This window comes from Eleutherodactylus coqui, chromosome 7, assembly GCF_035609145.1.
Source record: "Eleutherodactylus coqui strain aEleCoq1 chromosome 7, aEleCoq1.hap1, whole genome shotgun sequence".
Taxonomy (NCBI): domain Eukaryota; kingdom Metazoa; phylum Chordata; class Amphibia; order Anura; family Eleutherodactylidae; genus Eleutherodactylus; species Eleutherodactylus coqui.
The window spans coordinates 214636450-214663087 of record NC_089843.1 but is presented as its reverse complement, the minus strand read 5'-3'; the positions used below and the strand labels follow the sequence as shown (position 1 = coordinate 214663087).

Here is a 26638-nt window from a genome sequence, read left to right as displayed (position 1 = left end):
ACTGCAAGACAACTGTGTCTCATCGTCATCGTCCTGCTCACCCACAGAAAGTTCTTGAGACAGTTTGCGGAAGTCCCCAGCCTCATCCCCCGGACCCCGGGAACTTTGCAATGGTTGGGCATCAGTGACGATAAACTCCTCTGGTGGGAGAGGAACCACTGCTGCCCAATCTGAGCAGGGGCCCGAGAACAGTTCCTGGGAGTGTTCCCGCTCCTGAGCAGGTGTCATTGTAGTGGAGTGAGGAGGCTGGGAGGAAGGAGGAGCAGCAGACAGAGGATTCTGATTTGCAGCAGTGGACGGCGCAGAACTGTGGGTAGAGGATAGGTTGCTCGAAGCACTTTCTGCCATCCAGGACAGGACCTGCTCACACTGCTCATTTTCTAATAACCGTCTCCTGCGTGGACCCATTAATTGTGCGATGACTGTCGGGATGCCAGAAACGTGCCTCTCTACTAATCGCGCCGCAGTCGGCTGCGATACACCTGGATCAGGAGCTCGGCCTGTGCCCACACCCTGACTTGGCCCTCCGCGTCCTCGGCCGCGTCCACGTCCTCTAGGCCTACCCCTACCCCTCAGCATGCTGTATTACCAGTGATTTGATTTCACAGGCAGGAAATAAATTGGCGCAAGACTGCAGGCCAAATATAATTTTTTCCCTTTCTTGAAAACGAAAGGCCCCACTGCCTCTAGTGAATGAATAATCTAAGTCTAATAACTGTGCTGTGGCCCTGCTAATGTGTCACAGAACTTGAGGGTAGCAGAGTTATTATAACTCTGGCAGAGCAGGTATTTTTTTCCCAATTAAGGAAAGCAAATGGCGAAGCCAGGAGTAAAACGTAGCTGGGTGCGTCTGATTTTTAAACGTTGCACACGCAGCCGACACGTGTCCACCGCCCTTAGGACGGACAGAGGCAGGACAAATAGAATTTTTTTCAGTTTTTTTCCACCAAAAGGACCCACTGCGTATATTCAATGAACATGAGAAGTTTAATAACTGTGCTGTGGCCCTGCTAATGTGGCACAGAACTTGGAGGTAGCAGAGTTATTATAACTCTGGCAGAGCAGGTATTTTTTTCCCAATTAAGGAAAGCAAATGGCGAAGCCAGGAGTAAAACGTAGCTGGGTGCGTCTGATTTTTAAACGTTGCACACGCAGCCGACACGTGTCCACAGCCCTTAGGACGGACAGAGGCAGGTCAAATAGATTTGTTTTCAGTTTTTTCCCACCAACAGGCAGCACTGCGTATATTCTATGAATAATAACTGTGTTGTGGCCCTGCCTATACAATTCTTTCCCTGCAGTATCAATGGAGGGTGGAATGCTCTGCAGAGGCGATTTTGAGAAGAAAAAAAATATGCAGCACAGCTAACAGCAGCCAGCACAGTACTGCACACGGATAGATGTGGCCCTAGAAAGGACCGTTGAGGTTCTTGAAGGCTACACTCACTCCTAACACTCTCCCTGCCTATGCAACACTTCTGTCCCTAATGCCGGGTGCAACGCTCTGCAGAGGCGATTTTGAGGAAAAAAAAAATTGCCACTGCTAACAGCAGCCAACACACAGCTATCAGTGGCCCTAATAAGGACCTTTGGGGGGTCTTGAAGCCTACACTAACTACCAATTCTTTCCCTACAGCAGCTCCGGTACCAGCAGCACTGTCCCTCATCTAACTCACACCGCATCTGAGGCGAGCCGCGGGAGGGGCCGACTTTTATATTCGGGTGACACCTGATCTTCCCAGCCACTCACAGCAGGGGGGTGGTATAGGGCTTGAACGTCACAGGGGGAAGTTGTAATGCCTTCCCTGTCTTTCAATTGGCCAGAAAAGCGCGCTAACGTCTCAGGGAAGGAAGTGAAAATAACCAGAACACCGCATGGTGTTCGTTACGAATAACGAACATCCCGAACACCCTAATATTCGCACGAATATCAAGCTCGGACGAACGCGTTCGCTCATCTCTAATAAGAATACATCAAAGCCTCAAAAGAGTTCAACAGTTTAGAGACCAAACCTAACTGAAAGACAAACAATTTAGTAGGGATTGCATGACATGTCGCAAGGGTCACCGCATTCTAACTGACCCTTGTGCAATCCCCTAGTAGAGTGATGAAACAAGACTGCATATGACATTGGCAGTTAGGAAAATGAGAACTGCCTGGCCTGGAGTTTTGGTGTCTGGCCAAGACAGAGGAAAGGGCACAGACACCAAGTATACATGACGAGGGAGATCACTCTGGTAATGTCAGGATCCTTAACTCAAAGGACATTTAGCAAGTGCAAAAGTCACAAGACAGATGTTGTGTTGTATCATATATATATATATATATATATATATATATATATATATATGAGAATGAATATTACAATCAATGAAAGTGATTTCTTTATAGAACGCACATTTCAAAAGGTAACAAAATGTAATAAAAGTATGAGTACATTATAATATGCAATGGGAATAGGAAGTCTAACGAGAAAACCATACACAGACAGCTGTTTCAGGTTGTTTGCCCCTCATCAGTGGGCAGTAGGATTCTGGCTTAGCTGGTGAGGCGCCTGCAATGAGGGTCAGGAGTGGTGTCCTGTCTCCTTAAGGAGATCACCCAAAAAGTGTGTGGAGAAATCTAGGTGGTGAGTGGGTCAGGGGATGGCATATTTACTCCCCACAGAGAGCTCCCAAAAGTGGTGTGGGTACACCTAGAATGTGAGTGAAGAGAGTTATAAGGCCATGCATGCTCCTCTGGGAAATTTATTCAAATAAGGAAGATGGAAGAATACCTCCGCAGTGCCATCTATTGGATGGCAGTATTCCTTCAAATCAATGTGACTTTTAAACAAGTCTTAACAATGACTGGGAATAGGAAACAAATCCAGAAAACCATACAGACAGCTGTTTCGGGGGTAGGGGAGATGTGGGAGGGTTTGCCCCTCATTAGTATGCAGTAGGCTTCTGGTTTAGCTGGTGGGAGGCCTGCGGCGTGGGCCAGGAGGGGTGTCGTGTCGCCTTAAGGAGAGCACCCAAAAAGTGTGTGGAGACTCCTAGGGGTTGAATGGTATGAAGCACCAGGGGCCAACAACAAGGCACATAACACTGTAAAAGGATATCCCCTTAAAAATCTAAACTTGTATTTAACCCCTTAAGGATGAGGATTTTTTTTATTTCCGTTTTTTCCTCCTCACTTTTATTTATCCATCCATGTAGCTGTTTGAGGGCTTGTTGATTTTGTGGGACGATGTATCATATAATGTACTGAAAAACTTTTACAAAATTCTAAGTGGACAGTAATGCAAAAAAATGAAATTCCACCATCTTGTCTTGTACCTACAGGGTTAACACTGTAGCAAAAATGACATGAAAACTTTATTCTATAGGTCTGTACAATCACTACCATACCAAATTTATATAGTTTTTTTGCTGTACTATTTGGAAAAAAATATAATTATTTTCATGTACTCGTCCAATGAGGGCTCAGTCAGACTAGCGTTTTTTTTCCTGCATCTATAGATGCAGAAAAAAACCCCACAGAACACCTGTATAAAAAATGCGTTACCGAAGCGTCAGACGTGTTTTTTATTCGCACTACTTGTACGGTCACACGATAGGAAAATTTGCACATAAAAGTATGGTGCCATCGCTATCCCCTGCTGTGGCTGTGACAGCTGCAGCAGGGGATTCCTTGGATGTAAAAACCTCTGGATGCTGTCCCAGCAAGGGGTTTCACCTTGTAGTCAACGGGGCCGGCGGGGACCGTTGGGATGAAGGAATCCCCTGCCACAGCTGTTACAGCTGTGGCAGAGGAGCGCAATGCAATGAAGTCAACCCCTGCAGTGCTGATTTTGAAAAATAAGCCCTACACTGAAAATCATCCCTAGCTGTAAAAAAAAAAAAAAAAAAATGAACTCGTCTAGAACCCTGTCCGGTTCTTCTCCCCATCCCCAGCAGTCTTCTTCTGTATTCTGGTGGCCGGTGATTGAAGAATCCCCGCCTCCAGAAAGTGCTGCCTCTGATTGACTGAGAGCTGTGACCAATCAGAGGCAGCGGTCACAGCTAGGGATGATTTTCGGGGTAAGGCTTATATTTCAACTCCACCCCCCCCCCACCCCCCCAAAAAAAAAAAATCGCTGCAGGGTTTGACTGATGCCGCCCCATTGAAAGCAATGGGATAACATCATGGTTCCCGTGGGGATTAAGGAATCCCCTGCCATAGCTGTCACAGCTGTGTCAGGGGAGCGCAATGTGCTCCCTATGTTTTCAATGGGGTCAGCGCTGCTGCCACCGGCCCTGTTGACTACAAGGTGAAACTCCTGGATGTGACGGCATCCAGGGGTTTCACATCCAAGGAATCCCCTACTGCGGCTGTCACAGCCACAGCAGGGGATAGCGATCTGCTCCCATTGCTTTCAATGGGACGGCTCCTCTCCCCTCATTAATGAACACTGTGACAGCACTATCACAGTGTTCAGTGATGATGGGTTTCCCCACGGGGATTAAGGAATCCCCTGCCACAGCTGTCACAACTGTAGCAAGGAAATTCCTTCAGTGCGATGTGATGTGCGAATTGCGAAACGCTGTCCTATCTTTTACAGGTGCAAATGTTATTCACTTGTAAAAAACGGACATGTGACCGCTTTCATTGGAAAGCATTGGTTCTAATAGGTGCGAAACGAAAACGCAACTATACATGCGCTCAAAATTCGCTTGTCTGGCTGAGCCCTAGAGCAGAAGAGGTCTATAACAACTAATCAGATTACTGCCATTATTTCATACAAGGCATTAGAGGTATAAGAGCTGAATCTGATTGGTCGCTCTGGAGAACTCTCGCATTTTGCATTAGCTTGGCTGAATCTCCCCCGTCTGCCTAGTAATGAATCTGCTCCTTTATCTTCTGTATGATTTGTTGCTGATGTATTATATTTTTTTACCTTGTCTTCGTTAGCTCTCTTACTGTTTTGCAGGTCACATTGTAGCTGGGACACTTTGGATTCCAGGTTGGCTCTGTGTTCTGCATCCTTTGCATTCTGATCCCTGATAAGAAAACATTAGAATGGCAGAAAAGTCATAAGTCATAATAATAAAATAGTTAAAATGAATGTTTGCTCCACGTAATCTAGTTTATTTGCTATTTTATCTACATAAGTTCAAAATTCTGCTCTAATGTAACAATACAGGCCGATGCAAAAGTCTGGACACATCTGTTGTGTGAAAGTATTCATTGGGAGGGATGTTGCACTTTTTGGTGAAGGAGATGTTTTCTGAAATCCAGCATATTAACTTCAGCTCAGGTTTTTCCAATGGTAAGGGGGGTCACGTGATATATCAATCATGGTTAGAATTTACCCAGAAACACCCTGGAACTATCAGTTTGCCCAATCTTTAATTATTTAGGAGTTACGCAAGGGCAAAGTTTCACAAAGTGCTTTACATGACGTGTTTGATCTTTCACTATTCTGCCGAGTGCACATAGTTAATCGATTAATCCAGTGAACACACTGAAGGACTGCAGGGGATATTTCTGCACCGCCCTGTAGGATTCACTGTTTCAGATTAAACTCTATTACATATTTTTTACGAATACACAAGGGACTTTTAATTGCCCAGAGATAAAAGTCCAAAGGCGTTCTCCTCATTGGAAAAACCTGAGCTGCATTTTTTAAGGGGTTTTCCAGGCACCGCTAGCTGTCACTGCTGGTATACACCGGGGTCGGAGCGGAAGCACTGCTCCGACCACTATGTAGTGGCCGATGCTCGTATTTGCAGGTGCAATTCTCATTGAAATCAATGGGACCCCAGCCTGCAATTACATTGATTTCAATGAGAGCTGTGCTTGCAATTACAACCATTGGCCACTACACAGGGGTCGGAGCAGCAGCTGCCTGGATAACCCCTTTAATATGCTGGATTTCAAAATAGCTCCCGAAAAAATTTCCTCCACCAAAAAATGCAACCTTCCTCCCAATTAATACCTTCTCACATTAAACAGTTAAACAGGTGTGCTCAGACTTTTGCCTCACCCTATATATCTTTACAGCACTCAGAGGTCCGATTACTCTCAGTGGCACAGTATGTAGTGGGCCATGCAGTTTTACATCAGATTACTGATGTAAAGGAGCAAGATTATCATTTGTATGAATTGGTGTCATAGGTATCACTTCTGAAGAGATTTTCGATCTTTGAATGACATCTTGGCCGTTGAATGCACTAGTTACATAATGACTGCAATTACATTTTTTTGCCTTTGTCTAAATTTCAATTTGGACCAGATCTTGTTTTTTCCTGACATTGGGTACCTCCCCTTTTCTTCCCCTCCCTCTTTCTTATTAAGCAAAAATTTAGGTTTCTGTGTGGGGTCACCCTTTTCGGGACGGTTACTCCACTTTTCCATCTCTAGACAAGTGTTTGGGACAGTTAGGGTATGCCATAAATGATGAATGCGGGTACCACCTCTAGTACCCACATCTATCTCTAGAATGGAGGTCCACTGACCCCGTCCAGATAGCGGGGCACTAGTAGCCGTGTTTTTGTAAACAGCTGAACTGGATGCTTTACGCTATTTCCATAGCAACCATTCACTTCTATGGCATTAACAGTGTATCACACTCAGTTCGGCTGTTTCTGTAATCCTGGCCATCTCTGGCCATGAAAACAGGCTGCTATTCCTACTGCAGCTATGATTGACTGAGATGGAAATGCCCCTTTAAGTAGCCCTGCAGCCCTTCATTCTAGGTCTTCTGCAATAAACAACGGCCGGGTTATCAGACTTTCTAGATTATCAGATGCAGAACGATGCAGGAATTTGCGCATGAAATGCATCCATGATTTGAACAGCTATAGCTGCCCATATATACCGTGTTTCCCCGAAAATAAGACAGTGTCTTATATTAATTTTTGTTCAAAAAGGTTTAACTTTTTTACATGTATAGCTGCCTGGACACTATTTAAATTGACTTTTTTAATTAACTGTTAGCAGGGCTTAATTTTGGAGTAGGGCTTATATTTCAAGCATCCTCAAAAAGCCTGAAAAATCAATTTGCATCCTCAAAAATTCTGGAAAATCATGCTATGTCTTATTTTCAGGGTATGTCTTATTTTCAGGGAAACAGGGTAGAACATTTCATGCAAGTTCTTGAAGAATCTATTTCCATAGAGACGTACAACATTGTGGAAAACTCTACCATAAAAGTTTTACTTATTTCTTGTAGGAGTATTAATTACTACATTCCGCCTTTACATTGAAAATTTTACACAAACGATGAAGCTAAACCCATTTCCATTTCCAAGACTGGAAGCCTAGACTTACTCAGATGATGCCAGCTGAGTCTGGATACATTCTGATTGGCTTCTGACAGCATTCATTTCAGCAACCAACAGCGCCCTCTGCTGTTCCTTTTCATTAGCTAGATTGTCATTGCTGATACAAAAAAGAAGATAATAGATAAACCTTTAGCTATTAACTCTAATTAAATTGATTAACAGCAAGTGTGGGCTTCCTGTGTAGATGATCGATGCCTCAGAGGAAGAGATAGCACAAGACCGATTTGTTCTTCGACAAATGCAGGAAAGTAGTTCTTCCACAAGGCTATTAAGGGGTGTCTGTGTGGGATATGGTATTTTAAAAGTGGATTTCAGTCTGTTAACCCACTAAAACCAGCAGTATTTATCCGTCCGCCAGTGCTGCCACCCTGCGGTTGTCCCACTCTGTTTAGTAATGGCTACTACAGGACCATTGCAGCGGTCACATGTCATTGTCCTGGCATCACCGCTCATAACGGGCAAGTACCGCTTCGTTTTTGGTTTAAAGAAAGTGTGTCAGCTGGATCATGTTGTCCAATCTGCGGGCATGATGTTATAGAGCAGGAGGAGCCGAGCAGATTGATATATAGTTATAGAGGAAAAGATTCAGTAGAACTTGTGTTTTACTCATTTAAATCTCTGCTCACTCTGAGCTGAACAGTCCAATGGGCGGAGCCATCAGTAATTGACAGCTATCTGTGCATGACTAATAGAACCGCCCATTTGTCGCCCAGGTCTTCTTTTGCCACTGGCCACTACAAGCATTATTGGTGTTTCTAATCGAAGGAATTCGTAGGAGTTTCCTCCAGCACCAAAGTTTGAAGGCATCGATCTTCCTCCGGTCTGTTTTCTTCAGTGTCCAACTTTCGCGGCCATAGGCTGTGATTGGGAAGATGATTGCATCGACTATCCAGCATTATGTTGCAATGCTTCTGTCTTTGTTTTTCCAGATCTTATCCATACTTAACCTCGGCTGTGACCTAGTACGATACGTCGTTTTATCCCAGGTCCTGATTCTCCATGGAGGTCAATTTTCGAACCCAGGAAGATGAAGTCTGGAACTGCTTCGATTTCTTCATTGAGGATTTTGATTTTGGCTGTACCGTTACCAGCTGTTGTCATGACCTTAGTGCTCCTGATATTCAAGTATAGGCCGGCTTCTTTCTTTAACTTTTAGTAACATAACAGAATAGTATTTTAACCCTTTCCAATCCAATTTGTATCCTGGTTTTCCTACGGGGCTTACTCTTTTTCTGCCGTTATACAACGGCGCTATCTGCTGGCTAAAGCCAGTACTGCATGAGGTGACACGTTGGATAGATTCCGACAGCAGAGAGGCTGGCAATATACAGTAAGAGAACCCCGACGGACGTCTTCCAGCATTGGAGCTGAACGGCCTCAAATCATAATGTCTTTAGACGTCAGACAGTGGATTGGAAAGGGTTAAAGGAATCGTATGGGATTAGTAAAAGCTCGACTGCTTTCTTCCGGTATTGCAGCCTATCTTTATTTTTGCGATTGGAATGGAGAAGCAATACAAGACATATTAGATAAAGAAGAGTGCTGCTGTTTCTGGAGGAGCCGTGTTATTCTGATCACCACAATCCCTTGTCAGGTTAAATACTCACCTTTCTTGAAGCTTCTTCAGACAAGCCGCTTTATCTTTTAATTCTCCTTTCAAAAAATTAATTTCATCTTCTGCCTATTAGATACAAAAAAGTAGTTCAAGAAATGAAAACGGTAGTTCAGTTGTATAGGTTTGGGGACAGTTTTGGCCTTAAAGGGGTTGTCCCGAGGCAGCAAGTGGGTCTATACACTTCTGTATGGCCATAATAATGCACTTTGTAATATACATTGTGCATTAATTATGAGCCATACAGAAGTTATAAAAAGTTTTTTACTTACCTGCTCCGTTGTTAGCGTCCTCGTTCCCATGGAGCCGACTAATTTTCGCCCTCCGATGGCCAAATTAGCCGCGCTTGCGCAGTCCGGGTCTTCTGTAGTCTTCTATGGAGCCGCTCGTGCCAGAGAGCGGCTCCGTGTAGCTCCGCCCCGTCACGTGCCGATTCCAGCCAATCAGGAGGCTGGAATCGGCAGTGGACCGCACAGAAGAGCTGCGGTCCACGAAGCAAGAGGTTCCCGGCGGCCATCTTCACAGGTAAGTATAGAAGTCACCGGAGCGCGGGGATCAAGGTAAGCGCTCCGGTAAGCTGTCTGTACGTCCCTGCATCGGGGTTGTCTCGCGCCGAACGGGGGGGGGGTTGAAAAAAAAAAAAACCCGTTTCGGCGCGGGACAACCCCTTTAAATACATTTCCCCGTATTTTAGATAATAAAAGAAGAATTAAGAAGCCTCTTTCATATGAGAGGCCACCGGACCGTTCTCCTGTCTCCTCATACATCCAGTATGTTTGTCACCTCCCTTTTCTAGTAAAATGTGCAGTAATGCGAAGTTTGACCAGTTTACACACTTCAGTGGCTAATGTACACTCTAGTACAGAACACAAGATTTCTCCTGGCACTCATATGAAGTTGAAAACAAAACTTTTATTATAGCATCCTTAACAACATCCTCATAGAACTGATGGAAAAAAAGGGGAACGATTTCTACATGTTTCAAGCCCCACAAATCAGACTCCTCCTCATAAGGTTTGTGAGGCTTGAAACATGTAAGAATAGTTTCCCTTTTTTTTTCTCTGTTTCTATGAGGATGTTGTTAAGGATGCTATAATGAAAGTTTTGTTTTTAACTTTATATAAGTGCTGGGAGAAATCTTGTGTTTTGGAATTGGATCCATCCATGGCTGAGGCAGCTTCCTTCCCTGCACTATGCTACTTAGATTCAAGGATAGTGTCCGGTGTGGGGAGCTGGCTTCACTATTTCAATTGACACTCTAGTACAGAGCAAGCCAGAGGAGAGAAAACATGGCTGTTAATGAAATGCAATGAGTAACTAATAGAGATGAGCGAGCACGCTCGGATGAGGCAGTTACTCGAGCGAACATTGCTCTTCTTGAGTAACTGCATTTTCGTCTGAGCAGATTCGGGGGGGGGGGGGGCGGTGGGGATGAGCGGGGGGGGGGGGGGGTTGGGGGGAGTCCGGGGTAGCAGGGGGGAGAGAGAGATCTCTCTCACTCTTTCTCACTCCCCCCCCCCGCCGCCCCCGAGCCTGCTTGAATGAGAATGCAGTTACTCGAGAAGAGCGATGTAACTGCCTTATCCGAGCGTGCTCGCTCATCTCTAGTATCTAACAGTGGTATGCATATTTCAATCCGTGAAGATGCATCGTATTCACGGGGAAAAATGCGCTGTTGCCTTGCGTTTTTTAGCATTTTTCTATCGGCAGTCTTTTTACTTGCGTAAATATGCAGCGCATTTACACGTGTAATAACAATGCACAAAATCCCATTGGTTTTGTGCGTAAATATGCAGCTTTCATATTTTGGGAGTATTTATGTACATCCATTGATATCAATGGGCTTCTATGGTGCATCCTACGCACCAAGACAGGACATGATGCATGTTTTTTCACGCAATTACACGTCGCATGAAAAAGTCCACTCGGGTGAGCGAACCCATTGGAATCAATAGATTCTTTTCACTGCCTAATACACGGGGGGTTGCAGAGGGGAGAGGGAGAGAGAGAGAGCTCTCACCTGTTCCGCGCTGCTACCCCCCGCTCCGCCGCGCTGCCCCCCCGCCCCCGGGTACTTTTCACCCGAGTAGTGAAGTACTCGAAAATCGCGGTGCTCGATTGCGAAATCGGCCTTACCGAGTACGTTCGCTCATCTCTAGACACTGCATATTTATGTGAGTACAAAGAATACTGACAGGCAGAAAGACGCAAGGCAACGGCGTATGTTGGCTCAAGGATCAAAAGACGTTGCATTTTCACGGACCAAGATACGCATACACCTGTGAACCCGCCCGAAGGCTCATTTCACACAAATGTATTTGTGGAGGCATTTCTGCACGTAAAAATCTCGCCAGTACAACGTGGCCAGACAATACCTTCGATTTCAAGGTTTATTCCGCGCAAAATCTTCATCCGCAAACAGGTAGGTCTTGCCCCATCTTTGTTCATGTTACGCAGAAAGCTGCCATGGAAGGGAGGCGGAGGGAGTGTCCCTATGTTCAATGCAGGGCTAAGAAGACAGCTGGTCCTAATTAGGCATTTAATTGCCATTTTATTTAACGAGAAGGGTGTAATACTCCAGCGGGTGAACGGGCATTTTGATCCGATCGCAAAAAAAACCCAAAAAAACTGATTGATCTGTTAGCATGGATGTACCAGCCTGTTTCTTGCCATCTCCTCACTTCATTCATGCGTAAAAAGGTTCTTTACGGGCGAACGTATTAAAGCATATGCTCGTCTGAATAGGCCCTAAGGGTGGTTTTATGTAGAGCTCCTAAGCTCTCACCCACGACTTGAAGGTTGCAGGTTCAATCCCCGCTTGGTTCAGGTAGCGGGATCAAGGTTCACTCAGCAGCAGCCTTCTATCCTTCTGAGGACGGTAAAATGAGCAACCAGCTTGCTGGGGGGTAAAAAATAAATTACTTGAAAGTGCTGCAGGATAAGTTGGCGCTATACAAATAACAAGATTTATTTTTTTATTTTACATCTATTTCTAGCTTTGGCTTAAAAAAAAAAAAGGATCAAAAACTGCCACACAAACTGCATCTTTTTTTTCCCAAAAAAACTGCATGTGAGACCACCCTTATGGGGGCACTGAGACATCTGAAGAGGAACATACAAAAAGTTTACATCAACCATGTAGCACGTGTGTCTGTCAACTGTCTCAAAGTATTGTCTCCACAAAGTTTAGTGTACTTGTACACGGGACGGCTGTCATCCCACCAATTATCGCTCAGGAAAAAGGGGGCGGAGTATGTGGGAGATCTTTTCCGGCCGCTCGCCTCCATTCACAGTAAACAAGCAGTCGTTTACTGCTTGTCATATATGGAATTTGAGCAATTACCCAGGCGACTGTTGGCCCGTGTAAAAGACCCTTTACTCTAATAAGTATCTGGTCACTCCTAGTCTACCGTTTGGACCGGTCTCTATCGTTGCATTTTCCTTTATATGTAAAACAAAAAATAATTCAATTTAGAGGAAATAAAGAAAACAAAAAAGGTTCCTTACAGGTTGGATTTGTCCTTTGAGACTTGACACCTCATCAGTCAGCTCCTGAAGGGTCTCCACCACAATTAGCCCAAGGTTGCTAAGATCAAAGTTGCCTTGTACTTTTTTGTTAGACTGTTCATTATAAATTAGGATGGCTTTTTGGGTGTCCTGGAGAATTTGATCTCGTTTCTGTAACTTCTCTTTCAATAGTTGGGTGTAAACCTGAGCTTGCTTCAGCATCTCCTCCTGGATCACATTGGTGGTCTCCAGTTCTTGTACTTTGGCATCTAGCTTGTTTTCTTCTTGACTAATTGAGCCTTTTGGTCTGCATAACAGATTTGTAAACCAAACATGAAGATTTGTACAAATCGAGAATTTTCATAATGGATTTTGCAGTAAAGAAAATAATACATTGAGATTCTATTAATGGTATTGCCTCATGAAGACAAGACCTTCTCAAGCGATTGCTGGTGTCTACCTTCAGAAATTAGCTGTTAGGAAAAGCCAGAGTTAAGGTGGCTTCACATCTGCATTGGAACCTCCAGGTGTCGGAGATCCGGCACAAAATAGTAGAAGAAAAAGCTCTGCAAGTCGGGAAGCTGAGCGGAAAACAAATGGCCCCCATTATAGTCAATGGGGTCTGTTCAGCACTGTTCGATTCCGTCATAAGACAGAGCCATTCAGCCACAGGGATTCCATTCTGGGAAATCAGAACCCCAAGTGCAGATGTGAAACCACCCTTGACCATACAGTACCTGGGCAACAGTCAGTGCAGGAGAAATACTGCATGCAGCCAGAAAAAGAGCATTGTAAATGTGCCCCCATATGTATGTTCAAAGTTTACATCCAGCAGTTGAAAAAAAAAAGACTCAATTGTGATGTACTTAATAAATATACACAAATCGTATCGGTCTACTTTAACCACCTAGATGAAGTACAATATGTGACAAAAAAAAAAACAATGTGAGGACTACTTGGATGTGCAGAACCTTTACAGAGTTATGCTCTGTAAGAGTGACACATAACAGATTTCCAAAAATTTGGTCTGGTCATTAGGGCATAAAAAGGCTTGGGCTTCAAAAGGGTAAATGCAACACTACCGCATTAGCAGCAGTAGACCAGGCGGGGCCATATGATCACCTACATAACAGCTGATCTATTGTCACCTATAGGCCTGTTCTTATTACATGTACTCTCTAGACAACCGAGAAAACAGGCATCAGTGGGGCAGTCGACTATCCTAAGCACATGCTATCACATTTTATGGTAGTAAACCCCTTTTACCTTATCAGGAGCTGGGGGACTATACAGAGAGTGCTAGTTGAATGCACCTAGTAGATATGTGCATTAGGCCGGGTTCACATCTACGCTGGAATCTACGTTCGGAGGTTCTGTCGAAGATCCGGCACAAAATACAGAAGAAAATAGTGCAGCATGTAGCGCTTTTTCTTCTGGCAAAATGCTGAACAGCTAAGAGGAAACCAAATGGACCCCATTATAGTCAATGGGGTCCGTTCAATGCTGTCCGGTTCTATCTAGAGGCTGAGCCATTCACAGAGGGGATTCCCCTTTCCTGCTCTGTTCTCCAAAGCAGATGTGAAAGCTAAAAAGTCTCATTTTGTTACAATTGTCTACCATTTGTCCATGTTAGAATATACAATATACAAGTATAGTTACAGTAATCACACTCCAAATGTTTAGCATCTAAGCAGCTTACCTCATTTCCACCTCTGCTGCGTTTTGTCTTATCAGTTCCTGAAGTTTCAAATGTATGGCACTGGCGGGCTGCTGCGCATGAAGTTGTTGCAGGCCTTGAAGGTGGCTGATCTAAGAGAAAAAGATGTAATGGATGAGCTTAGCCTGGGTTCACACCTTTGTTAAGGCTCAATTTAGGGTTTCCGCCTCTCTGCTCCTTTTTTGGAGGAAACTGAAAAAAACCCATTTTTTTTCCATTGATTTTAATGGGGTTTCAAAAGAACAGAAAGGAAACTGAAAGACTTCTGTTTGCTTACATTCCATTAGGCTACTCCAGACTCCACTCAGGCCAGGGGATACTCCGGACTCCACTCGGGCCAGGGGATACTCCGGACTCCACTCGGGCCAGGGGATACTCCGGACTCCACTCGGGCCAGGGGATACTCCGGACTCCACTCGGGCCAGGGGATACTCCGGACTCCACTCGGGCCAGGGGATACTCCGGACTCCACTCGGGCCAGGGGATACTCCGGACTCCACTCGGGCCAGGGGATACTCCGGACTCCACTCGGGCCAGGGGATACTCCGGACTCCACTCGGGCCAGGGGATACTCCGGACTCCACTCGGGCCAGGGGATACTCCGGACTCCACTCGGGCCAGGGGATACTCCGGACTCCACTCGGGCCAGGGGATACTCCGGACTCCACTCGGGCCAGGGGATACTCCGGACTCCACTCGGGCCAGGGGATACTCCGGACTCCACTCGGGCCAGGGGATACTCCAGACTCCACTCGGGCCAGGGGATACTCCGGACTCCACTCGGGCCAGGGGATACTCCGGACTCCACTCGGGCCAGGGGATAGTACAGACTCCACTCGGGCCAGGGGATAGTACGGACTCCACTCGGGCCAGGGGATACTACGGACTCCACTCGGGCCAGGGGATACTATGGACTCCACTCGGGCCAGGGGTGAAGCTTAGTTCTTCAGCACTGACCAGCACTATTGCTTTCTGGCGCGTCCATGCACCAGAATTTCCTGATATGAACCACACTCAGCTGCATGGCTCTCTGCCCCCTGTAGGACAGGAAGCAGAGCAGCTGAGGCACTTTCAGCTCACCTAAAAATAGTTGCGGGTTGATTAATTATCATTCTGTGTAAATAGGTAATTGTTGTCTTTCAACAACTAGCTAACAACTTTGCAGGGATCTGTGCGCTGGTTCAGTGTGCACCTCCCAATGATGGCTGATTGGCTCCTGCCTTTCGTTGAACATTTTGCCCTCTAACTTAACACTGATTGCTTCCTAAAAACACAACTATGCAAGTGGTCTTCAAAAGAACTCTCACTGCTTCGGTCAATGACTGCTTTTGGTCTTCGAAGATACAATTAAGGGCCATTTACACGCAGAGATAGTCTTTCAAATAGCGGAAAAATTGAAAGATTTTGCGACGCATTCGCATAAAATGTTAATGGTTTTAATGTCCATTAAAACTTTATCATCTACATTTGCATATAAAAGGGCCTGCACAAGTTGTTTGCAGAGCCCAGCTTGTGTTTAAACACACATCCAACTGTGCAGATTGCATTGTTCTCCTCATGGCTAGCATAAACATGCCATGGGGAGAACATCCTGCAGTCCTTTGAAAGATGAGTGAAATACATTCAAATGGAATGTATGTGCTCAGACTTACAGTGGCTGAACGATGGATTTTATGTGAAGTAAAATCCATCATTCAAACAAAAAGTACACAATGCCCGCATTTACATGTAACAATTATCGCTAATTTCCGGCCATTTGGACGAATTTTGAGCAATTATTGTTGCGTGTAAAAGGGCCTTAACTGCAGCACCAATCGTTCAGTTGAACCAGCAAGACACCACAGCAAAGACTGTGCAGACGTATTTATATGTGTTCAGTGGACTTGGCAACCAATGAGTGTTCCTTGGGAAGGGGTTAAAGAAACCTCACACCCCCTAATTATTCAGCAAATGGTGTTTTGGCTCGTGTAAATGCTCCGCAATCTGAAAATTGAACAAAAAGTAGACAACAATCACACAAATAACAGTTGCTCATACGCTGGAGCGACTATTTTGAATGACTACTGAGACAATAGTTGTCCCGTGTAAAGCCACTCTTCAACATTACATGTAATTCTGCACCTTTTGGTTCTGCTTAACCACTATTTCTTGTCTTCTGTGATGCTGCCTGGATGCTTTATTATGAATCTGTGATTGTAGTGCAACAAAAATGTAACAGCAGACTGCTATTATCTAAAATCCATTTCCTGTATCTGTCTGTAAACTGTATTTTTAGCTCAGTAGCGCTATCTTTTCTCCTTAGGGAGATCACCTAGCAGGTGAGTGAGGAGACTGATATGGCCATTCATGCTCCTCTGGGTAATATGCAAATAAGGGAGATGGGACAATACCTCTGCAGCGCCATAGGTAATTAAAATAAAATAAATGAATCTTGGTATTCGTATAGTGCCAACTTATTCCCCAGCTCTTTCAGGTAATTATTACTTATTACCCCCCACCAAGCTGGGTTCTCATTTTACAGACCTCAGAAGGATGGAAGGCTGAGTTAAAGGGGTTGTCCCGCGGCAGCAAGTGGGTCTATACACTTCTGTATGGCCATATTAATGCACTTTGTAATGTACATTGTGCATTAATTATGAGCCATACAGAAGTTATAAAAAGTTTTATACTTACCTGCTCCGTTGCTGGCGTCCTCGTTCCCATGGAGCCGACTAATTTTCGCCCTCCGATGGCCAAATTAGCCGCGCTTGCGCAGTCCGGGTCTTCTGCTCTCTTCAATGGAGCCGCTCGTGCAGAATGCCGACTCCGTGTAGCTCCGCCCCGTCATGTGCCGATTCCAGCCAATCAGGAGGCTGGAATCGGCAATGGACCGCACAGAAGAGCTGCGGTCCACGGAGGGAGCAGACCCCGGCGGCCATCTTCAGCAGGTAAGTATGAAGACGGCAGACCGCCGGGATTCAGGTAAGCACTCTCCGTTTGTTTTTTTTAACCCCTGCATCGGGGTTGTCTCGCGCCGAACGGGGGGGGGGGGGTTAAAAAAAAAAAAAAACCCCGTTTCGGCGCGGGACAACCCCTTTAACCTTGAGCCTGCTACCTGAATCAAGCGGGGATTGAACTTGCAACCTTCAGGTTGTAGGCGAGAGCTTACACTCTGCGCCAATTGTTCCATCTCCCTTATTTGCATAGCTCAGTAACAATGCAGGCAAAGCAAGCTGATGACGTCACCACTTTAGTTTTTCCCTCCCGGTAGCATAGAGCGCTGCGTTGAAAATGCTGTAAAACACTATACACAACATTTTACCACGTTTTTAATGCACTCCATGCATTTCAATGGGCAACGCAGGGCATTAAAAAGTGCTGCAACGCCAAAAAATAGAACATACAGCATTCGACTTATAGCGCATTAGAAAGGCCGTTCTAAAACGCTCGTCTGAGAAGCTCCGTTGAATGAATGGAGGTTTAGTGCAGCGATTTTAGCGGGCGTTGCAAATGCTGTAAAAAAAACGATTGTGCCATAGAGGCCTTATTTGAAAATGTATGATAATTTTCAATTTGTAGAACAAGACTTACTTGTTGAAGCCTCCTTTGTGAATCCTTAAACCATGACCAATCATTCAGGTTTGTCTTGTCACTATGTATGTCAGGGGGGCAACTAGTTCCAGCTGAGGGATTCTGCATTAGGCTGCATGTTTTTGGTAAACTGGTCTCCTCTGGGTCCACTGCTTGCCCAATGCACTGGGAACTTTGTAATAGTAAATCCTGGAGTGGGACTGATGAGAAGAGGCTCAAATTCCCTCTTTGTGAACTTGAAGTAACCGGCTCTACATACAGATAAAGAATATATATTGTTATTTCACCTGACTTGTCCAACAGTCGGCTTATTTCTATAAGTTCACTGAAGTTGTTCCAATGTGGGTTTTTGAAACAAAGTAACTTTTCAGCATAGACACATAACATACCTCTAGATACATTATGGCTATTTGTAGTGCTCGGCTTGTAGTATTGCTCCCGCTTAGATTTTGACAGCTGATTTATTGTGTTCTGTGTCGCCTTTTCCACTTCTTTTTGCAGTTTTTGGATCTCTTTTGTTTGCTCGCCCAACTCAGCCCTATGAAATTTAAGAAAATGACAACAAAATAATATTCAATCTGCAAGTTAAAGTCAATGTCTTCTTTAACATATTTGTTCGGTTGTGCTGCTGGGATCTGTAGTTCTATGAGGTTCCAGGAGCACACTGCCACAGGAGTGGGATAATTGAGCTGGCTGGGTATGGAGTTCTCCAGCCAGCCAATCACCGCTGGTCTGCTGCACATATATACCAGCCCCTCTGGCTAGACGATACTGGTTTCCCAATACCCTAGTGCTCTATATGGTGTGGATAATAACTTGTTCTGTGGGTCTGTGCAGGTGGCCACGTAGTATGAATTGTCCTGTTCTGCGTTGTGTGCACTGTGTCCTGTCTGCTTAGATTTTTATCATCTAGGGCTAGTTAGGTCATCAAGTTCCATTGTGAGGCCGTCCCTATTGGGATGATCACCCCGTTTGCAGGCAGGACTCCTGTGGTAAGTTGTCTTGTGAGAGTAGGGACCCACAAGACAACGAGGACCCTTGTCGCGGGCTCGTGGGCTTTGGCCAAAATACAAACCAATATCTCATATTGTATCTATTTCATCTGGTTATGCGTGCAGGTATGCTAGGTGAGCATGATATAAAATTATATACTGTATTGACATATATCTGCTCGAAACAGGCAAACACTATAAAATTGACGAATAGGTGGCTGAACTAAATCCTTACTGAGCCCATAAATGAACAAGATATATATTGCCAGGCAGGCTGTGAGGGCAATTGTCTTTAGCCACTAATATATTTACACAGCATGCAGTGTTTGGGGAAAGGATGTAACTGTTGGCACCCAATAATGGGATGCACAGGGTGTCAGTTAATAGAGGTGCTATATAAGCAGCCGTATTATAAACTCCCAGTAAACTGCTATGCTGATTATGCATCAATCACAGTAGTCACAGAGGATAAAGATGTGAAAGTGGTCTCTGTCAGACCACAAAGGACTACCTCAATGCCTAGCTACCTTTAATCATTTTTTGCATAGTTGAGCTATCATTAAACCTAATCTTAAAGAACATGTAACACATGCCCTCTCTCATCTACAGACTGAATATGCGATTTCTATTGGCCCCTGTAATTCCAAACGCTACTATTGGCTTCAGGGACTTTGATCTCGGTAATATGCTTTATATTGCCAGTTTTTCCGTCGGCTCACTGCCGCAACTCACCTGTCACCCGTGCTGGCAGCGGAACCTTTTCTTCCGAGCGGGGAGGTACTCGCTAAGGACAATGCTCGATCGAGTAATTGTCCTTAGCGAGTATGCTCGCTCATCTCTAGCGATAATGTGACAATGACAATAATGTCAGAATAGTGATGATTTATTAATAACGATGATGTCATAATGTAATCAATAACCCAAAAAAGTAAAAGCTTCGTAGCATTTACAGGTTTCTGTAAAAATAACCGTTTCTTCTGCGCGTGTCGTTGTGTCTCTATGTTATTACTCTACCTTAACGCTAGTAGATTTCTGCTGGCCATTGTCCTGGTGACATCTGAAAGAGAAAAGAATAATCATGCTTACTAAAAACTAAATAAATGATCTATTGACAACAATCGTGGAAGAATAAAAAGCGGCGTAAGGCTCGATTCATAGTGGAACATTTGGCTCTTGTTATTCTGTTCCATCATTTTAACTGGAAAGTTAGCCATTGTTATACTTTACTTTTAACTTCTTATTGTTTAAAAGAAGAGGGGGACTCCCCCCTTATGACGTCCATATATCCTGAAAGCGTATATGCACAGGGTTTGATGTTGTGAGACTACCACTTTAAGAAGTTGGAGTGTACTTTTTGAGGCCTTTTCTTAACTCTAAGCATGTGTCAATCAGATGTATGATTATGATCGGGGGGAGAACAGGGCCCTCCAGAGTTTCACAACCAAAGAGGATTCTGTCCCGGTTTCAGTGGAGGGGTGGCTGTGCATATGTGCTCCCTTTCCATTGCGGTGCACATTGGACAATCTCATTTTGTTACACCGCCCCCCCCCCCTTCACCCCCAATGATAACCTGGCTATTGCGTGTCCTGCTGCTGGGGCCCCTAGCAATGGAAGAATTGGGCTGTGCAGGGAACATATACTTCAATATGGAGATCAGGCAAGGGCTGGCAGGACAAGTTTAATATAAGAAACAGCCCGAGTCAGGGTAGCAGCTGGCCGAGAGAGTGATCCAGTGAACATAGTCGAGGTCAGGAGCAGAGAAGTCTGGCTGCAGAACCGGGCCAGAGTCAGGAAACCAGGAGAACTCACTAATCACTTGCAACAGGCTTACACAACTGAGGGAAGCAATTTTTTTAGGCATCCTTCTTAGGGAGGATGCCAAATATAGCCAGACCTGCCGGGTGATAGGCGGAGGAGTCAGGGGGATATGTTTGTGAAGCGCGCACTGGCCATTTAATATAGTGGACAGGTGCGAGCGTTAATATGAATATTCTCCCTAGGGTGCTCTGCCTGTTCCAGATGCTTCCGATCAAGATATCTACTTTGTTTTTTAAATCCCTGATCTTGATTCAAAATAAGTTCTTTTGGGCCAATAAGCCCCCTAGAGTGGCTTGGTCATTGCTGTGTAGGCCAAAGGAACAAGGTGGTATAGATTTCCTTAAGCTTAAATCCTATTATTCAGCCACTCATTTATCTAGTGTATTGGATTGGTGTCATCAGGGCTCTTCGAGACTTTGGGTCTCACTGGAACAAAGCTTCATAGTGCTTCTCTTGGCAGCCATCCTTTGGCTGCATTCCTCTCAACTAACTACGTTAAAGAGCCATCCCATTATCAGTGCAACTATTGCCTGCTGCAAAAATGCACTCTACCCATATTCTCCCCTTGGCTTCACTCCTTTGCCCAATCCTTCGTAAGCTGACTTTTCCATTCGGAGTAGAAGATCCTATGTTCCAAACTTTAATTACAGCCAATTGTTTTAGAAACCCACACAAAGATGGAAGCTCTGACTGGCTCTCACTGGACTTTGTTGTTCCGGCGTCTGAACCATTGACCATGGATCTTTGGCAAACTTTCCAACTTCGGCACTTTCTTCACTCTTTGCCCATCAGATTAGTTTTCTTGCGTCCCAAGAACACCTTTGAAGAACTTTGCTTCAGTTCTGGTCCTCTGAGATATGCTTTATTCATGTCCTATTCACTACTCCGGTGTCATCCAGATTAGCCTCTTTTAAGGGTTTTTTTATGCACCAGGACACAGGCTTGTCCCTGACCCAGAGACAGTGACTTTGTGCCTGTGTCCTGGTGCATAAGATGTCTATTTCTTCTAAGTTTGAAGAGGCAAACTGTAAAGTCATGCTGGTATAGAGTTCCGACTCATTTACGTACTCTGATGCCCTCAGTAAGCCCAGCATGTTGGCACTGTGGTGACAAGGAAGGTCCATTTCTCCATATATTTTGATCTTGTCCAATCTTAGCAGCCCTTTCTGGGACAAAGTCTAAAAGTAACTCATATAGTAGCAGGTCGCTCAGTTCACCTAGATCCACCTCTTCATGAGCTGAAGGTTGCAGGTTCAATCCGTGCATGGTTCAGCTAGCTGGCTCAAGGTTGACTCAGCCTTCCATCCTTCCAAGGTCAGTAAAATGAGTACCCAGCTTGCTTCGGGGTAAAATATGACTGGGGAAGGCAATGGTAAACCACCCTGCAAAAACAGTCTGCCAAGAAAATGTCACATTGTGAATCACCCGGGGAGTCAGTCATGACTCGGTGCTTGCACCTTTATCATTGTCTACTATGCACGACTCTTATGATTGGTTTTATAAAACATGGTTTTACTGAATAGAATTCCAGATTTCAGCAGAATATGCTGCCTTTCTACAAGATTTGGCTGGATGAGGTACCTACTGTACATGGATCACACCTTACCTCTCCCATGGTCCTATGACCCCTGTCTTTTTCTTGACTCCTCCTCTCTCTTTCCCCCCTTTTTCCATTTCCCCTTCCTTTCTTATCTCCTTTTGTCCCCCTTTAGTCTTTCTGTCCTGTCCTTTGTATTATATTTTGGGCTTATTTGCCCTAGTTCCTGTTAGAGCCTACTGTTGTGAAAACCCTGGGGTTGATTTGGAGTTTGAGGTGGGCTTCATCTCCCTCCCTTATTGTTCTGGGCCAATTGTTCACTTGGCTCACATTTCCATCTGCTCTACATTTTGGCTGGCCCCGTTTACATTTTATGGTTGATATGTTTTGAGGAGGATGACCCTCCACTCTCTGTTTTCTACCTCAATTTCTAAAAAAGAATATATTAAAAAAAGGAAGGCAGGAAGACGCACACAAGCACCCTTCAGGTAGAAACAAAGAACCTGGTAGAGAAGTGGATGCGGTGAGCCTCAATCACCTGAGACCTCCTGTTCTGTAGAGAAAACTTTCTAGCAGTCATCTACCGTGTTTCCCCTAAAATAAGACAGTGTCTTATATTAATTTTTGTTCAAAAAGGTTTAACTTTTTTACATGTATAGATGCCTGGACACTATTTAAATTGACTTTTTACATTTACTGTTAGCAGGACTTAATTTTGGAGTAGGGCTTATATTTCAAGCATCCTCAAAAAGCCTGAAAAATCATTTTGCATCCTCAAAAATTCAGGAAAATCATGCTATGTCTTATTTTCAGAGTATGTCTTATTTTCAGGGAAACAGGGTAGTTATCATCACAGTGAGTGAAAAAACACCTACATATAGGTAACACAGTATCCATCATTTACAATAGGTGATGGTCACAGTTCACCTCCTTCCTCTTCCTGTACAGGCAAAAAGCACAGGCACAACACTCACATAGAAGTCAATGAGTCATCTTCAGAGCCCCGGTTGTTATGGTTAATGTGGCTGCTGCAAGACATATCTTATTGGTGATAGACACCGCTCAGCTAAAGCCCTATTTACACACAACAATTATTGCTTAAAATTCGTCCAAACGATGGCTTTTCCGCCATAGCCATTGCGTGTAAATGCACGCCCATTGTGCATTTTTCATCCACTGTTCGTTCATCGCTGACTTAAGGTCAGCATAAAATCCATTGTACCCGATAGCAGGACTGCATGCTGAGTTCTCCGCACGGAGCGCTGATAACATTGAATTCAGCTTGCAGTGTGCAGCCCCTAGCAGAACAAAGGAGATGTATTTAGAGAACAGACTACCTGCTGTTCTCTAAATACATGAAATGAAGTTAATAAGCTAATAATGCCAATTAGTGCCCATTAGTAGCTTGTGCAAAATGATCGCTCAAAACTGTCACTCCAACTATCTTTTGAACAAATTTTGAGCGATCATCTTTGCGCGTAAATGAGGCTTAAGATTGCCGCCTCCATAACCACACAATGAAAAGAAACATCCACAATCCGAAAATAAAACTGGACAAAACAATTAAAACCAGTTCATATGCAAATGGAATCATGAACTGAAAATGTGCAACAGAGCAGAGTGCAATGTAAGTGAATGGGGTTTTACAGACCTGCTTGCTAGGGAAAACCAATCTGTGCAGATATATATATATATATATACTGACTGACAGGAATGATCCGGATTTTCAGATTCGCAACACGCTTTATATACTTATTCTTGCAGTGGATTTCACTATTTGCAATTAACATATACAGATCATAGTCTCAGGGCGCTTTCTCCCACCCCTTTCCCCCATAAAAATTACTTATATGGAGCAGCTTCACAAGAGCATATACGCAAATGCATGCTCCTCAGCGCAATGTATTTGCGCCATGAACAAGTTTTTTGTGCGTGTGTTGATGTATCACACGGCACCCTGTGCATTCGCATGCGGCAGATAAATGTGCTCCAATTTAAATGGCTATTTAGTCTAATGAGTTTCAGATGTGTTCTTCTTCACGCGGAATTTCACGCATCTGCTCGTGTATTCCTCACGCATTTGCGCAGCCCCCCGTAGAATTCTATGAGGACCTTTATTGCACAAAAAAGTAGAATATGCTTCCACGCGCGCAAAAAACAAAAATTTGAAGAAAAGTATCAATTATCATTTATCGTTTGATCCTTGTCCATGTTTACACCGAACCATCCAGCGATTGTTTTTGAACGATAATTGTTCTGCCTAAATGCACCTTAATGGCTTATTCACACAAATGTATCTGCGACGCATATTACGTGCGCAAAATCTGCACACACAATCTGCGGTTTGTAGAGCCAATTGATTTCAATGGGTTCGTTCACATGAGCATATTTGGTGCTTGCATTGTGGTGCAAAATAATATGCAAGCTTATTGCGCACGAAAATAGAACATGTTAAACTAATTAAACTTAATTGCCCGCTGAAATATGTGTGCGCAAATATGCAGGGCTTGCGCGTACACGTGCAAAAATTCAATGCCCATTGTGCAAATACGTAGCACAAATGTGTGCGTAAATACGCTTATGACTGTGTAAAGCCGGCTTCAGGGCTTATTCACATCTCCATATATCGGCTGGGTTTTCACGTCTGGCCGATATACAGTGTCCCTTTCTGCAGAGAGAGGAGGCGGGCCGGGAGCAGTGCACTGAGCTCCCGCCCTCTCTCCACTGTTTGCAATGGGAGTGGGCGGGACAGGCCAGAACTTAACTCTGCCCCGTCCCGCCCTCCCATTGCAAACAGTGGAGAGGAGGCGGAGAGACGGAGAAGGCCCGCCCCGCCTCCTCTCCCTGCAGAAAGGGACACCGTATACCGTCTGGGCGTGAAAACCTGGCCGATATATGGACGTATGAATAAGCCCTAATACGGGATTTCAATTGCGGATTCCGTAATTGATGTCTGCGCAGCCGATCCGCAATCTGCCCTAAGGCCGTATTTGCACTGTTTTCCATTATGCTGTGGAATTCCATCTCGGGGTTCCGTCACAGGTGCCAAAAACAGCGCTGAACTGGAACCCCAAATGAAACCACTGACTGTGATTAGTTAAATGGGCACCACTTTGGTCTCAGGGGCTCCGTTCGTCTCCCCTATATTTGCGGTATAGTATAGCCAAGGTGCAATACATCTGTATCAGACCTCTTCCACATTTTCCTCGGAACACCAAAAGGAAAATCGCCACAAGTACACTTTGTCATCCGGGTACGTTCCATGATGTTTGCTTCCATCATAAACCCGACCCATTCAGTCAGGGGATTCCCCTTTCCTGCTCCCCAAATGGAGAAAGAAAACAGAACCCCACCCAGATGTGAAAGCAGCCTAACTTCTTCAATGTCTCAGTATTTGATAAGTCTTTACTAATAAGTGACAGCCCCGTGTAAACAGTGTCAGGTGACATCCCGTAACAGGCTGGCCGCACATCTGTGTTGGAACGTCCAGTTGGAGGTTCCCCTACAGATCCGGCACAACATACCGGAAGAATAAGCGACACATGCAGCACTTTTTCTTCCACCCAAAAGCTGTCAGCTGAGTGGAAACTGAACCAACCCCATTATAGTCAATGAGGTCCGTTTGTTGCTGTCTGGTTCCATCCTGAAACGGATCCCTTTGGCCAGTGGATTCCCCTTTCCTAATCCCCGGAACCCCCCGCCTCACATGTGAAAGAAGCCTATATCAGCTTTTCAAATCCAGTTCCTGATACTAATTATATCACTTGTGCAAGACATCCTAAAATCCTGACCTTCTGGGAGCCTTGAGGACAACCGGTCAGACACTAATCAGCAGTGATCTCTAGTTGTACAACCACAAGTCCCAGCAGGTCACGACAGCCTTTGTGTAGTCCTACAACACCTGGAAGATCCCAGTGTCCACAAAAGTGTGTTGCTGCTATAGAAAACAGTTGATTCTTCCTACCCAACAGGTGCACCAACATCGGCGGGGGGGGGGGGAGCAGCGGACCTCCTTCCAACGACCCATCGATCACACCATCATACCTATAACACAAGGAGCAGAGAAGACATTCACCTGTGCTGCGGCCTCCTGGAAGCAGCTCCCACTGCCGGCTCACAATATCCCCCCAGCCCCCACTCTATTGTTGGCGAGGCTGGGACGCTTTCTTGTCTCCTTGGAGAAGCCCCAAGCCTGCAGAGCAGAAGCCGCCCATCCCCAGCGCCGGGGACGTAGGGATGGATCAGGCTTCTCTAGGGGCGTTGCCGCACCACAGCCTACAGGTTGCTCTACCGTCTACCTGCTTTAGGGGACTTTTTGGATGTGCACCTGAGGCTGCATTCACGCAAGCGTATGCGTATTTGCGCGCATTCTTACAGAATGAAAGTTGCATATTTGTGCGCAGAACTGCTTTTCTTACTGTACTTTTTGCATGTGCAAAAAAATTTGCACCGATGATCCCGGCTATTAAAATGACGTCACGCGGGTGTATGTGTGTACGTATTTGCACGCACAATACGCAGATAATAGAACCGATTTATTGCAGTGGATTCATTCGCATATCCATATTTTGCGC

The 26638-nt window shown here is 44.9% G+C and overlaps 1 protein-coding gene across 4 annotated transcripts in view; it reads right to left on the bottom strand.

Annotated features, from left to right (window-relative positions):
- Positions 1 to 26248, bottom strand: part of CCDC158 (coiled-coil domain containing 158) — a 100560-nt gene extending 74312 nt beyond the window's left edge. For 2 of the 4 annotated variants that reach the window (XM_066574344.1, XM_066574346.1), the window contains exons 1-9: positions 26029 to 26248; positions 19724 to 19766; positions 18107 to 18255; positions 17718 to 17968; positions 14130 to 14239; positions 12431 to 12737; positions 8919 to 8992; positions 7298 to 7408; positions 4923 to 5025 (exon numbers count right to left, since the gene is read on the bottom strand). In XM_066574344.1, coding sequence (XP_066430441.1) covers positions 4923 to 5025; positions 7298 to 7408; positions 8919 to 8992; positions 12431 to 12737; positions 14130 to 14239; positions 17718 to 17968; positions 18107 to 18255; positions 19724 to 19766; positions 26029 to 26047 — 1167 coding nt within the window. In that variant the 5' untranslated portion in view covers positions 26048 to 26248. Of the gene's footprint in view, positions 1 to 4922; positions 5026 to 7297; positions 7409 to 8918; positions 8993 to 12430; positions 12738 to 14129; positions 14240 to 17717; positions 17969 to 18106; positions 18256 to 19723; positions 19767 to 26028 lie in introns of those variants that run through there. The other 2 variants (XM_066574345.1, XM_066574347.1) reach the window with 2 other exon arrangements.
- Between the last annotated feature and the right edge of the window lie 390 nt (positions 26249 to 26638).